Source organism: Trichosurus vulpecula, chromosome 1, assembly GCF_011100635.1.
Source record: "Trichosurus vulpecula isolate mTriVul1 chromosome 1, mTriVul1.pri, whole genome shotgun sequence".
NCBI lineage: Eukaryota > Metazoa > Chordata > Mammalia > Diprotodontia > Phalangeridae > Trichosurus > Trichosurus vulpecula.
Genome location: NC_050573.1, coordinates 50,766,265 through 50,780,760, shown reverse-complemented (window position 1 = coordinate 50,780,760; position 14,496 = coordinate 50,766,265). Strand labels below are relative to the sequence as shown.

At 46.9% G+C, this 14,496-nt stretch overlaps 1 protein-coding gene across 1 annotated transcript; it reads right to left on the bottom strand.

Annotated features, from left to right (window-relative positions):
* Positions 1–2,851, bottom strand: LRRC8E (leucine rich repeat containing 8 VRAC subunit E). Its single transcript, XM_036742273.1, has 2 exons — positions 2,714–2,851; positions 1–2,226 (listed from the first exon to the last, which is right to left on the bottom strand). The coding sequence occupies exons 1-2, from the start codon at positions 2,849–2,851 to the stop codon at positions 1–3; spliced, it is 2,364 nt and encodes a 787-aa protein (XP_036598168.1).
* Between the last annotated feature and the right edge of the window lie 11,645 nt (positions 2,852–14,496).

Below are 14,496 nucleotides of genomic sequence, written 5' to 3'. Positions count from 1 at the left end.
TTACTCCTCTTCCATCTTCTCCCGAACTTCAGCAGGCAGTCCCTCATACAGGGCCTCTTCCACCAGCAGCCCTGATTTTTTAAGCCCCCCACAATTGCCAAGTTCTTCAGGTAAAGCCTCTAGTCGGTTACCCTTGAGTTCCAGCCGGCTGAGGGCCTGCAGTGCAGCCACTCGAGGTGAGAGCTGGCTTAGATGATTGTAACCCAGCAACAGCGTCCTCAGCTTTTGGCAAAAGAAGAGTTCATCCGGGAGTGCCTCCAGGGCATTGTAGGAAACTGCAAGATGCTGCAAGTTTTGGAGAATGCTCACCTCTTGGGGCAAGGAGCGGAGGCCATTGTGAGAAATGTCAAGCAGGCGGAGGTTGGTACAGAAACAGAGCTGGGGTGGCAGGGTCTCCAACTTGTTGTGGCTGAGGTACAATTGCTCTAAACCCTTCAGTTTGCGAATGTGGTCTGGGACGTAGGCAATCTGGTTGTGCCACAACTTGAGTGTGACCAGCTTGCGACAGTGCTGAAAGCTCAGGATCTCCTCGATGGAGCGCAGGTGGTTGTCCTTCAGGTCTAACTCCTGTAGCGCAGTCAAGCTAAAGACAGCATGGGGAATCCTCTCCAGCCCACAGCCCACTAGCTCCAACTCCCTCAGTGCTGTTAGCTTCTTTAATCCATTAAGGGTCAGCAGCCTTGCCCCATCATTGTGGAGGCTGAGCTTCTGTAGGTGACCGGCCACATCAGTCACACTGGGGGGTACTTTGCCTGCATTGCTTCTCAAGGAGAGGCTCTTGAGTAGCTTCAGCTCTTTGAGGCTCTCCAGGTTAGCTGCCCGGCTAAGTTCTGCCGGGAAAAGACCCTCAAGATGGAGCTCTTCCAGACTCCGGAGGCCAAACACCCACAGGGGCACTTCACGCAACTCCTCACACTTCACCCGCACCACCTTGAGTCGGTCCCTCAAGAAAACAAAGGAGGAGAAGGGTAGTTTGGCAGGGGAGTGAAGCAGGCTGAGCTCTTCCAGGTGGACCAGCTGGGACAGGGTTGGAGGAAAAGTGATGTCACAGATGGCCTCCAGCTTGAGGACCTCTATCTCGCTCAGCTCAAATACTGTATCAGGTAGACCTGGCAGCATGCAGAGCGCCAGCTCCAGCCGTCCTCTCCCATTGCGCTGGAGCTTCTGGCGCAGTTTCTCTGGCGTCCATTCATGGTTGAGGTTGAGTTGCTTGAGCCGGCTTTCACTGACCTCGGAGAGGAAGACAGCAAAACGTTTGGAATAAAGTGAGTCATATTGGTCAATGAGGTGGAGCATGAAGGCAAAGTCGTTCTTGACATCTGGGATGTCACCCATTCCTGTCTCCTCTCTCACCGAACAGAAAGAATACTCCTTGAGGGGCCGGTGGAAGAGCCAGTACAGTGTATAGAGGCAAGTGAGACCATAGACACACACAAAGGAGATGTAGCAGAAGGCCAGCTTGGCAAAGAGGTGAGCCTTTGTGTGGTTACAGCAGAAGTTGGCATACCCTGTGACTTCTGCTGTTTCCACCTGGCAGGCTACCAAGAAGTTAATCTTCTCCACATAGATGACATTATAGATCAGAATAGCCAAAAATTTGCATACCTTGAGTACTGTCTGACGGATATACATGGTATATAAGATGTCACCCTCTTCCACATGCATGCGGAACTTCTTAACCTTCTCAAACAGGGCCTTGGCTTGCTCCCCCTCTTTTTTGTCCAACAGGGTGACAGCTGGAGGTTCCATCACCACCTTCTCGGGCTCTGTCAGCACCTTCTCTGACTCACCTGTCTTTCCTGACCCAACTATGGCTGTGGCTGCTACCCGTCCTGAGGTACCTTTGTGGTTCTCACCAGAAACTTCTGACAGGGCCCGAGTTGTCCATGGTGAGTCAAAGCATTTGCCCAAGATAGAGATGAAGTGCTCAATCTTGGAACTGGTTCCAGGGAATTTGAACCAGAAGCTTGTGCAGACCATAAAGATGAGAGTGTGAATGACAACCAGATAGGGAAAGTACTTGGCATACCAGTGGAGTGCCGTTTCATAGCAGAGCTGGTTGATGAAGCTATACTGTTGTAAGTCCAGGTTGTTCTTGAGGCCACTGAGCTCCCGAAGGTCCTCCGTATCCCCAGAGATTCCCCGAGGCAGCTCCCCACATGGGGTCTCTGAAAGATTCTCCCGGGGTACGTGGCTAGGCAGACATATGATCTTGTCCTGAGTCACCTGGGGATAGGGGAGATAGGAAAAGAAAGGATAAAAATGCCTAGAGTGGCTGATGGGAAGAGTCTGGCACCTAGTCCTGCCTTCATGGCCAGAACTACTCTGAGCCTCAGTTTCTCATGCTGTAAATATAGTCCTTCCCTGTCTTGGCTCTCACTTCCAGGATTTTACAAAACACACAATTAAAGTGCTCTGTAGATTTAAGGAATTACTGGAGCGCTGATCACATATGGGTCTGCCAAGTCTTAGCACTGGCCCTGGTTTGGGTCCTGGGCTTTCTGAGCATCATACACTCAGAAAGGATTGAAGAGACCATCTCTCTCACCTCTTCAATTCAACCCTGCAATGCTTGGCCTTGGCAGCTGCACTTCCATTCCCTTTCTCCTCAGTAGTAATTCTCTCTCCCTTCCACCAAGGCCCACCCCCAGCCCAACTTTTGGATTTTCCCAGTCTCTTCTCATGGTCTGTCCAGAGGGCTCTGGCCCCTCACCTGCAGGGTACAGCCAAAGACCCCGATCATGAGCATGGCCACCGTGATATATTCAGCTAGCACATCCCACCATGGCTTTAGCACTTTCAATGCTGGCTGCTGCTCCGTGAATTGCTTGAATTCAGCCACTGGGATCATTCTGCCTCTGGAGGAATTACAGAATGTCAGAATTGGAAAAGACCCTAAAGGTCATTTTACAGAGGAAGAAACAGAAGCCCAGATAAAGGAGGGGACTTGCCCAAAATCCCACATTGAGTTTTAGTGGCAAAGCCAGAGCTAAAATTCAGTGTCTCTGGCCATTGCTTTGATTATTCTCTACTGCTGCCCAGAAATAGTGCAGCCAGAGAGTAAATCGAGGGACCCAGAGAGAGGGCAAGGACCGAGGCATTCCATGGGCCCCCAAGCCAACTACTGTCTTAGCCTTCTGCCCCCAACATCTCTCTTCCATGGCCTGATGCCTTCGCGGACCCTTCTGCCTCATCAGTCCTAATCTTCAATTCCCAGCTATCTCATATTCTCAGACAACAGACTGAGTTCAGCTGAACACCTCCTCTCTCTGTTTTCCCTTGCCACCCCCTATCTCTCCCTTTTCTCCCAGAATCCAGGGAGCAGAGTAGGCTTTAACCAAAAACCACTCCCTCCCTGGGACTCAAGCAGCTAACCCTCCACTGAGTCCCCTCATCTGACTCCCAGGAAACTCCAGATTCCTAACTCTACCCAACTAATGCCACAAACTGCCTCAAGGACTGAAGCAGTTTGGGAAACTCCTGCCTCCCAGACCCTGAATTCCCACACTGGGCTTTCCAGGGGTGGGACTAAATCTGTATACCTCCACCTCCACCCCATGGGGGCACTCCCCGTGCCACCTCCAACCCAGTGCCACCTCCAACCGGAAAAGCCGGCTAGAGCCTGGCTCTGGTTACCAGGGCCCCAGGGGCAGGGAGTGGAAGAGTTGAAAGGGGCAGGTCAGCTGGCCTTAGTGGTGGGGGTGGCTGGGCTCCTAGAGGGCCAGGGGCTCAGGCCCAGCTCTGATAGGAAGTGAACAATGGAAGCCTGAACACTGGGGGAGGTGGAAGAAGATAAGGACACCTGGTTTAGAAAAGAGAATGACTAGGGGACAAAGGAATGGGAAGCCTGGATCCTAGGTGAGAAAGGGGAGCAGCTACATTTAGGGAGTAGAGCCGGGATGAGGAGGCAGCCACCCAGGCCTTCCTTGTCTCTCTGTCCCTGGGTGTCCTTGTAGACCAAGCTATTTTTCCTACTTTGTTAAATGAGGGGGTTGGAGTGGACCATTTATTTCTTAGGTCCCTTCCAGGTCTGATATTCTAAGACTATGACTATTATCCTGCGCCCTGGGGAGACACAGGAAGCCAGGCGTGGGGTATAGGACTGGATCAGGGCCAGACACCACCTACCATGGTATTTAGGCTGGCTCCTTGCCCTCTGAAATTAGCCTCTTTCCTTGCCCCACTCTTTCCCTCAATCTCCCCCTCTCTTTCCCTCCCCGCTCCAAGTTCTATAAGCCCTAGGAAGGATGGGAAGCAAGACTACCAGGACACATCTTTGGGTAGAGATCCTGGATTCAGAATCTGAAAAGAGGCTTTGGGGGTTTAACAAACAGAAGAAGCTGGGTCAGAGAGGAGGGACCCAAGAAGGTGGGAGCCACATATCTAGGAGTTTCCTGGTCAAGAGGAGTTAGCCATAGAGAAGGCTTCCCCGGTCTTAGGTGCTCTTCCCTTTAGGGACAGCAGAGAAGAGACTCCAGACTCCATCCCCTCTAGCCTTCACATCTCTCTTATTACAGAAGTTGCCCTCCCAGCCCTGGCAATCCCTTTTCTTCCTGACTGGATCCTATCTCCATCCTGAACCTCTTATCTTTGCCCCTGCTTCCACCTCCATCAATATGGCAACCTAAATCAAAGTCTGGAGAGCCACCCGCAAGACCTATTTACTAGCTGTGTGACTACTTCCCTCTCTGAGCCTCAGTTTCACTATCTGTAAATGAGAGTGCCAGACAAGATGTTCTCTAAGGTCCCTTCTGCGACTCTCAAAGTACCTTACTGCCCTGTCCCTGCTCTCTCTGTTCTGCCTAGCCCTAGGCCCAGAATTTATTTGGGGAGTTGGAGATAGAAGACCCCTGGGTTCCAGACTAGGTTTCCACTTTAGACTCCCACCAATTCCCTTTGGAAGGAGCTGATGAAACCCTGCTGATCATCCCCAAGCCCCAGCCAGCATCACTGATGTTTCTAATCTCTAGGCCTCGGCATGCTCTTGCACAGAAACAGCGTCTGAGGATGCTAGGCCAGTGATCAGACCCTCATGTCTAGGTCCTCACAAGTCAGTCTGCCCTACCACACACACACACACACACACACACACACACGTCTGCTTAATATGTGCATGACTGTGTGTACTCCAGCAGAGACAGGCTCATACCTGTCTTTATTCACATGAACCCTCCATTCACATACACACATCTACCAGGACAACCTGACTCACACAGTGATACACATACACATACTGACACACCCAAAGTTATAGTCAGAGGCCCAGTTCCACAGATGGTAACCAAGTTACAGACACACACACACACACACACACACACACACACACAGAAATACTAATATTCACAGTCAGTAGTATTGGCACGTATTGGCACATAACCATTCAGACATGCCCATACCCAGACCTGCTTGTGGTATACAAAAACATACAAAGACAGAAACATCCACATGACCACAAGCCTGCAGAGCATACACACATATGTAGGCATACTTGTGATAATAAAAAAGTATGAGTGCGTTCACACAGACATACACTTGGCAGCGCTGATGGAAGACGGGGTCAGAGGGTCATGATGCCTTGGTTCTCTGCCCCCACATTGCCACTATCCTTGTTCTAGCCCTTCTACTCCTCTGCTGGCCATCTCCAGTGACAAACTTTAAAGTCCGCCACAATCTGGTCCCCATTTACCTTCCCAACTTATTTTCATAGGATTCCCCTCCACATATGATCAGTTCCTGTCAAACTGGACAACTGTCAGTTTTCCTGGATGGATCTCCACAGATCATCCTCCATGATCCAAATTTTGCCTCTGAGAACTTGTTCGTATGAGGCATTCCTGGAAGGCCTTCCCTGCTTAGCCTCGTGGCCCCCAGACCTTGTCTTCCTTCAAAATTGAGGTGCCACCTCCTCCTCCTTCAAGTCTTCCTTGATTCTGCCTTGCTCCTCTATTTTCCTTGTACTATAAATATTTGTGTCCACATTGCGTCCCCTAAAGCAGAATATAATCTCCTTGAGAGCAAGTACTATATATTTCTCAATATCCTCCAGTCCCTAAGAATGCTAGCTAGCACTTAGTAGGTACTTAATATATGGTGAATTGTTGTTCTGGTCGTCACAGCAGATCAGCATGGAAAGCATTTGTTAAACACCTAATTATGTCTATCACTGCAAGTCTCACTTTCCACAGCCAACATCAAATCTTCCCTTTCCTCCAACCCCCAAACTGATGTCTTTGAGAATGAAGGATGAACAACAATAACAACCCCCCCCCCCAAAAAAACCCCAGCTAAAACAAATAGACCATTTATCAGCTTTGGTCACAAAGCCCTCATTTCTGCTCTAGTTCATATCATGCCAGGGAAAATCTTCGAAATGTACTCAAGAAGGACAAATACTGAGGAAGAGTCACAATCACCATCATGTATCTGAAACACACAATCAGATAGCTACACAATCACAGGCAGATACAATCTTACTCATAGTTGGTTACTCAGTTACAGGCTCACACAGAAACAGAAATAGTCACCAGCCCACCAGTCTCTCTTACATACTGACATACACAATCTCAGTGACAGACACAGAGAATTACAGGCAAACAGAGGCATGGATGAACATCAGACCCAATGTCCATTACAGACAGATGGACACAAAAACACAAGCAGTCCCAGACAGAGACCCAAATGTTCAAACATAGAGTGGCATATAGCATCACAGACACACAGGAATTGTCATAATCTCTGTCTGTCTTTAATTCTAACTTTGTTGTCCCAAACCTATCATTAAGCCCCCATAGACACATGACTGTCTCCACATGCTAGGATGTTGTCTGAAAAAGATTTTGGTGGAAGGGCCCAAGGATAATAGACCTCTAAGTACTGTGTTCTCAAGTGATGGGCAGCATCTACCCTATGGCCTACAGTGATTTCAGACACTCCAAGGCAAGTCACTAGACCTTTGATGAAGGCCTGATATCCTATCAGACTTCATTCCTTTGAAGGCATTTAACCCTGTCAAAATGCCAATATGTGGGAGGGTCCCATAGCCAGTCATTTTCAGTCACTGACTCCTTTGTGTCATCTGTTCTTTTCCTAAGATCAGATCTGTAAGGGAAGATTTAAGCCCTGGATGCCTGGGGCATAGAGTAGGTAGGGGCAGGAAGGCCCCAAAAAAGAGAGGCCAGGGAACCCATTCACTTCATTAACCTGACAATGGCCTCCTGGCTGGCTTCCCTTTCATCTTTTCTTCTCTTCCCCCACCTCTAGATGAAATTTCTGGCATAAACTACCAGGTATCTTTTTAAAGTCCAGCTCTGCCCATGCCCCTGCTCTGACTTTCCATGGCTTCCCTCAGCCTAGAGGGGAATAAAGGCATACAGTTGGTACTTGAGATGCTCGGCTAGCTGGCCCCAACCTAGCCCTGCACAGTCCTGGAGCCCTCTGCTCCATGCATCATCCCTTGCTCATTCCTCTGCTCTAACCTTTGCCCTGTCACTCCCTTTCCCAGATGTCCTTCCCTCTTTTTTTTCCATAAATCCTTTCCATTTAGGTCTTTCAGTGCTCAACTCCAGGCTCACCTGGGGGAAGCCTTCCTAGACCACCCCAGCCCTATCTGAGCAGATAGCTCCTACCTGTTCTTTGGCTAGAGATCTTGGCATCTGCCCTATAATACTGGATTCATTATGGATTAGTTACGTTAACTCTTCTAGGAGATTGGAAATCCCTAGAAGGCAGCCACCCAAATATTTGTTAATTGACCAAGTCACAGGCTAGTCCAAATGATAGGATAGTGGAGTGCTGACAGGCTGAGGACTGAGGATCTGAAGCCGACTGGAGAGATAGGAGTCAAAAATCATTTGGGATTTTGAAACTGGAACTCAGGACTTGGGGTCTGGCTAAGGAAATAATCACCCCATAACAGGGTCTATGGTGACAGGGGCTCAGAGTAGAAGAGATCTGGGCTGGGCCCCATAACCGACTCTACGGTGACAGGCACTTAGCGTGGAAGAGATCTGGGCTGGGAGGGGGTCCCGAATATGTCTGCCCTCAGCTTTTTTTCTCCGAGTCCCCCACTCAGCTCAGGGGCGCAGCCTCGATGGCACCGACAACTTTCCGGGGGTAGATCTCACTATCTCCTCTCCCGCCACTGTCTCAGCGGATCTCCCTGTCCGGAGGATAATCCCCACTCTTCCCTCACAGAGCCCGGCTCTCTGGAAAGATCACCCTCCAGACTAGTCCTCGCTTTCCAGGTCCAGATGCCCCCCGCCTTCAGGGCAGACCTTCGTTCTCCCCACAGGTCCTCCTCCTAGCACAAGGACAACTCCCTCCCGCCAACCTCTCGGGACAGAGCCTCATTCTCCTGGTCCAGATCCCCAGCCTTCCGGACAGATCTCTGTCCTCCGAGGAGGTTCCTCTCCTGGGACAGATTCCCACTCTCAGAAGTGAACCTGCTCTCGGGACAGACCCCTCTCTTCACTCACCCGCCGGTGTAGCAGTCTCTCAATCCCTGCTCTCTGGGGAATGCGCTCCGGTCTCCTCCGGACGTCCCGAGCAGCACCGGGGCCAGGCGGGTGAGTCAAGTCGGGTGTGGCCGCTGGAGCTAAGAAGCCCGGGCCGCTCCGCCCACCTGGCCCCGCCCCTCACCCCAGCCCTACTCTGGCCCGAGACTGGAGGGAAAGGGAAACTGAGGCGGAGGGTGCCGGGAGTCAAATGTCGGTGCTTTCAACTAATAGCTGGCCACTGGGACCCCAAGGCAAGTCAGGGGAGGCTTCTAAGTTGGGGAGGCCACATAGTCCAAACTTCTGAGTTCTTTGGGGATGGAGCCAGTCATTTGGGGTCAGCCTCCAAGGAGGCTAGACGACTTTCCTGTAGAGCTTTGTACTGGGCCACCAGGGGAAACTAAGCCTTAGACACTTGGAGGTCATTCTGAGAGAAGGGATTCAGGCACCCTGGCTCCCAGCTATCTAGCATTTCCTTCTTTTCTTCCCGGGCGAGCAGTCCCAGCTAAGGGAGAAGGAAAGAAGTGGGGTCCTTTAATTATTCCCCCTCAGCCAACCAATCCCCAGGCCAACCCAGGAGAGGGAATATTAGGGAGTCAGCACCAAGGGAGTTAGGAAATGTAGGATCCTAAAAGGCTAGTTAACCCCGGGGTAGATGTGGGGAGAAAGAGAGATGGGAGATTCTGCTGAGTAAACCTGGAGATAAAGAGACAAATCGAGAGCTTCTGATAGGAGGGCCTTGCTCTCTTCCCTTAGGTGGAAGCAGACAGTAAAGTGTTCTGTTCCCTTTCTTCCCCCTGTCCTGTGGAGCCTCTGCAATGACCAGCAGGTGGAAAAGGGAGAGTTCAAAAGGAAGGACCCTAGGCTTTGGGACCTGAACAAGGATGTGAGCTGGAGCTTTCCTGTCTCTCACGGATCCTGTCTCTACCTAGTTCTGTTTAAATTCTATCTATATTCTCTGTCTGTCTCTAAAGAGGGTAAGCTGGCTGAACAGAGAGCTCATCCCAGCAGGTTAGGTGAGCTGAACAGAGGAGGTCAGCCCTTTGAGTCCTTAGATCACCTGAGGCACTCACCTGAGGTGACTTACAGTCCATCACCTCTCCTTCTCTTCTCATTTCTCTTATACTTTACCATTTCTGCCACATTTACCCTCTCCTCCACCCACTGAAAAATAAAGAAGCTGGGGAGGCTTAGAAAATGCCTAGATGCCCAAGTCCACAGAAATTTGAGATTTCCAATGCACTCCCCTTCTCTCCTATGATGCTACCACCCTGCAAGCCCTCATCACCTCAAGGCTATTGCAATAGCCTACTGGGGGGAGGGGCTGCCTACCTCAAGTCTCTCCCTACTCCAATCTGTCCTTCATTCAGCCAGGAAAGTGATTTTCCTAAAACTTAGGTCTAATTATGTCACCTCCCTAATCAATCAACTTCAACAGTTTCCTATTGCCTCCAGAAGCAAATACAAAATGCTCTGTTTGGCATTCAAATCCCTGAATAACATGGCCCCTTCTGACCTTTCTGGTTTTCTTATACCTTTGCTTCCCAACACATTTATTTGGATCCATGGCCTCCTGGCTATTCCGCAAACAAGACACTCCATCTCTTGCTTCTAGACAATTTCTCCAGCTGTTCCCCCTACGTGGAATGCTCTCCCTCCTCTGCTCCAACTACTGATTTCCCTGGCTTTCTTTTATTGGAAGTCTTTACCAACCCCTATTAATTCCAGTGCCTTTCCTCTGTCAAATATGTCCTATATGTATGTATGTATGTAGCTTGCCTTGTATGTATTTGTTTACATGAGGTTCCCCCCATTAGACTGTAAGCTCCTTGAGGGCAGGAACAATCTTTTGCCTCTTTTTGTATCCTCAGCACTTAGCACATTGCCTGGCACATAGTAGACAATTAATAAGTGTTTATTTTTTACGCTTTTCTCCAATTATGTGTAAAAAATTTTAACATTTGTTTTTAAAAATTTTGAGTTCCCAATTCTCCCCTCATTGAGAAGGCAAGCAATCTCATATAGATTATACATGTGCAATTATGCAAAACATTTCCATGTTAGTCATCTTGCAAAAAAACACAGACCAAAAAACCCCACCCAAAAACAAGGAAAATAAAGTTGTTGAGTTTGTTTTTTAAGTATGTTTCCATCTCCATTCAGACTCCATCATTCTTTCTCTGAAGGTGGATAGCATTTTTCATCATGAATCCTTTGGAATTGTCTTAGATCCTTGCATTGCTGAGAATACCTAAGTCGTTCACAGTTGATCATTGTACAGTATTGCTGTTACTGGGTACAATGTTCTGGTTCTGCTCATTTCACTTTGCATCAGTTCATGTCTTTCCAGGTTTCTTCTGAAAGCATCCTTCTCTTCATTTCTTATAGCACAATAGTATTCCAACACAATCATACCACAACTTGTTCAGCCATTCCTCAATTGAGAGGCATCCCCTCAATTTTCAATTCTTTGCCACCATGAAAAACTGCTAGAAATATTTTTGTACATATAGGTCCTTTTCCTTTTTTTAAAAAATGTCTTTGTGATTTGCTCTCCAGAATGGTTGGATCAGTTTGCAACTGCACCAACTGTGCATTATTGTTCCAACTTTCCCACACTTGCTCCAACATTTATCATTTTCCTTTTCTTTCATATTAGCCCATCTGATAGGTGAGAAGTGGTACCTCAGAGTTGTTTTAACATACATTTCTCTAAGTAACAGCGATTTAGAGCATTTTTTCCAAAGACTTTCTTCATCTGAAAACTGCCTCTTCATATCTTTCAACCATTTATCAATTGAGGAATGACATATATTCTTATAAATTTGACTCAGTTCTGTATATATTTGAGGAATGAAGCCTTTATCAGAAAAACTTGCTGTAAAATTCTCTCCCCTCCCTCCCACCCCAGTTTTCTGCTTTCCTTCAAATTTTGGCTGCATTGGGGTTTTTTGTGCAAAACCCTTTTAATTTAATATGATCAAAACTATCCATTTTACATTCTGTGACACTCTTTCTTCTTTGGTCACTGATTCTTCCCTTATCCAGAGATCTGACAGGTAAACTATTCCTTGCTCTCCCAATCTGCTTATGGTATCAACCTTTATGTTTAAATCATGTACTCATTTTGACCATAGCTTGGTATACAGTGTGAGATTCTGGTCTATACCTAATTTCTGCCAAACTGCTTTCCAGTTTTTTCAGTAGTTTTTGTCAAATGGTGAGTCCTTGCCCCAAAAGCTTAGATCTTTGCATTTATAAAACATATTATTATGATAATTTACTCCTCTGCATTGTGTAGCTAATCTATTCCATTGATCCACCACTCTATTTCTTAGCAAGTGACCAAATTCTTTTGATGATTACTGATTTGCAATACAGTTTGAGATCTGGTACTGCCAGGCTACTTTTCTTCACATTTTTTCCCCATTGATTCTCTTGATATTCTAGACCTTTTGTTCTTCCAAATGAATTTTATTATTATCTTTAAATTTTTTGGCAGTTTGGTTGGTATGACACTGAACAAGTAAATTAATTTAGGTAGAATTGTCATTTTCATTTTATTGGCTCAGCCTACCCGTGAGCAATTAATATATTTTCAGTTGTTTAGATCTGACTTTGTGTGAAAAGTGTGTTGTTATTGTGTGCACATAGTTCCTGGGTTTGTCTTGGCAGCTAGACTCTCAGGTGTTTTATATTGTCTACAGTTATTTCAAATGGAATTTCTCTATTTCTTGCTGCTGGACTTTGTTGGTAACACATAGAAATGCTGATGATTTTTCTGTTTCTTTTATATCCTGCAACTTTCCTAAAGTTGTTAATTATTTTAACTAGTTTTATCATTGATTCTTCAGGATTCTCCAAGTATAGTGTCATATCATCTGCAAAAAGTGATAGTTTTGTTTTCTCTGACTTCTTCTGCCTATTCTAATTCGTTCAATTTCTTTTTCCCTCTTATTGCTATAGCTAGCATTTCTAATACAATATTGAATAATAGTGGTGATAATGCACATCCTTGCTTCACCCCAATTTCATTGGGAAGGCTTCCAACTTATCTTCATTACATATAATGCTTGCTTTTAGTTTTAGGTAGATACTACTTATTTTTTAAGGAAAGCTCCATTTGGTCTATGCTTTCTAGTGTTTGTAATGGAAATGAATGTTGTATTTTACCAAAACCTTTTTCTGTATCTATTGAGATAATCATATGATTTTTGTTGTTTTTGTTATTGACATGACCACTTATGCTGATAGTTTTCCTAATATTGAACCAGCCCTGCATTCTTGCTATAAATTCTGCCTAGTCATAGTGTATTATCTTTGTAACTCAAACCCATGTGACCTAAGCCCTCCTGTGACTTAAGCAGGTCATCAAAGACTCCCGATTCAATCAAAGACTCTTGATTGAAACAAAGGCAAGACTCAAAAGCACTTGATTGCCTTAGTGCTGAGAAGCACTCCAAAACAAAAGACAACAAAAAGTCCAATGCTGCTTGCCATTACCTCCCCATAGTAAGAATCTATGGTCATTATCCATTTTGGCTCTTTGCTCATGGTGTTTGACTATTTCTTGGCTTTTACAATTGTACTTTCCTGCTGGAGCACAGGGGCCACTGATCCAAGCTCCTTGTGCTGGGAGCCTAGGACCTGGTCACTGGCTTTGTGTGCTGGGGTCTCAGGTGCTGGCAGCTGGAGGCTGTAGGGGTCTGGCAGCTTACCTAGTGCTGAGCTGGGGTCAGCAACACTAAAGCTCTCGGAGTGGAGGTGTGGGGTGTGGCTCCTGGAGAATGCCTGTTCACCTGGACTTCTTTAAAGCACTGGAAGGTTTGGCTGCTGGAGGACACCTGCCCACCAAAGCATGTGGTGGTTTTCTGAGCTACTGTCTACTGGTTCCCTTGCTTGTGCTGAGGCATGGGAGTAAGGATGGGGTACGGGGGTGGGGTCCTAGTATTGGTGCTTGCCTGCTCCCCCACCCTGGGGTTCAGGATTTCCCCTTGGTTTGCTGAGGTGGGGACTTGCCGCTGGCTTGCTGGGATGCCTCCTGTCCTGTACTGCCCCCACCTCCACCAGAATGAGAGGGACCTTTCCTATTAATACCCCAAGCTTCCCAAGCTACAAGACTGCTACACCCCATCTTTCTGCTGGCTCAGCTGTTCCAGGGTTTTTCCTGGGGCAATATTTACTGGGCTTTCAGAGGTCAATAAGGGAGAGTGAGAGCCACTTACTTCTTACTCCACCATCTTGGCTCCTGGAAGTCCCCATCTTCATTGTTCTTTAAATGGTCCTGGTGATTTTTTTTTCTTAGGGAGCTCATTGATGGCTTGTTAAATTTCTTTTTCTAAGATAGGGTTATTTGAGTTTTGTTTCCTTTTCTGTTAATCTGGGCAATTTATATTTTTGTAAACATCCATCCATTTCATTTAGCTCATTAGATCTGTTGGCATGTAATTGGGTAAAATAGCTCCTAATAATTGCTTTAAAAAAATAAATAGGGCAGCTAGGTGGTGCAGTGAGTAGAGCACCAGCCCTGGATCCAGGAGGACCTGAGTTCAAATCCAGCCTCAAACACTTGGCACATGTACTAGCTGTGTGACCTTGGGCAAGTCACTTAACCCCAATTGCCCTGCCAAAAAAAGCAAAAAAAAATAGTGGTTGATTGATTAATTGATGGGTACTTCCAGCCTCCAAGTTTTTGCTCCATCTATTATCCCACACCTCTCAGACATCAAGTGTGCTTAAGAGCAAAGAATTCTAGGTTTCCCTGTCTGTAAAATGAGAGGGTCAAATTAAGTGACCTATAAATTTGTTTCCAGATCCCTGCCCATCAGGTTTACTGGAGCTAGTTCAAACAGTGCTGGGAGCCAGTTGTTAAATTTTAAGTTTGAGCATTTACACCTCAGAGATTGCCAAATGCTACATATCAGGGCTTTATTATTTTGTTAATAGTCTAGACTTAAGCAAGTGATGGGGGGAAATTTTAATAAGGTCAAAATTGTGTCCTGTG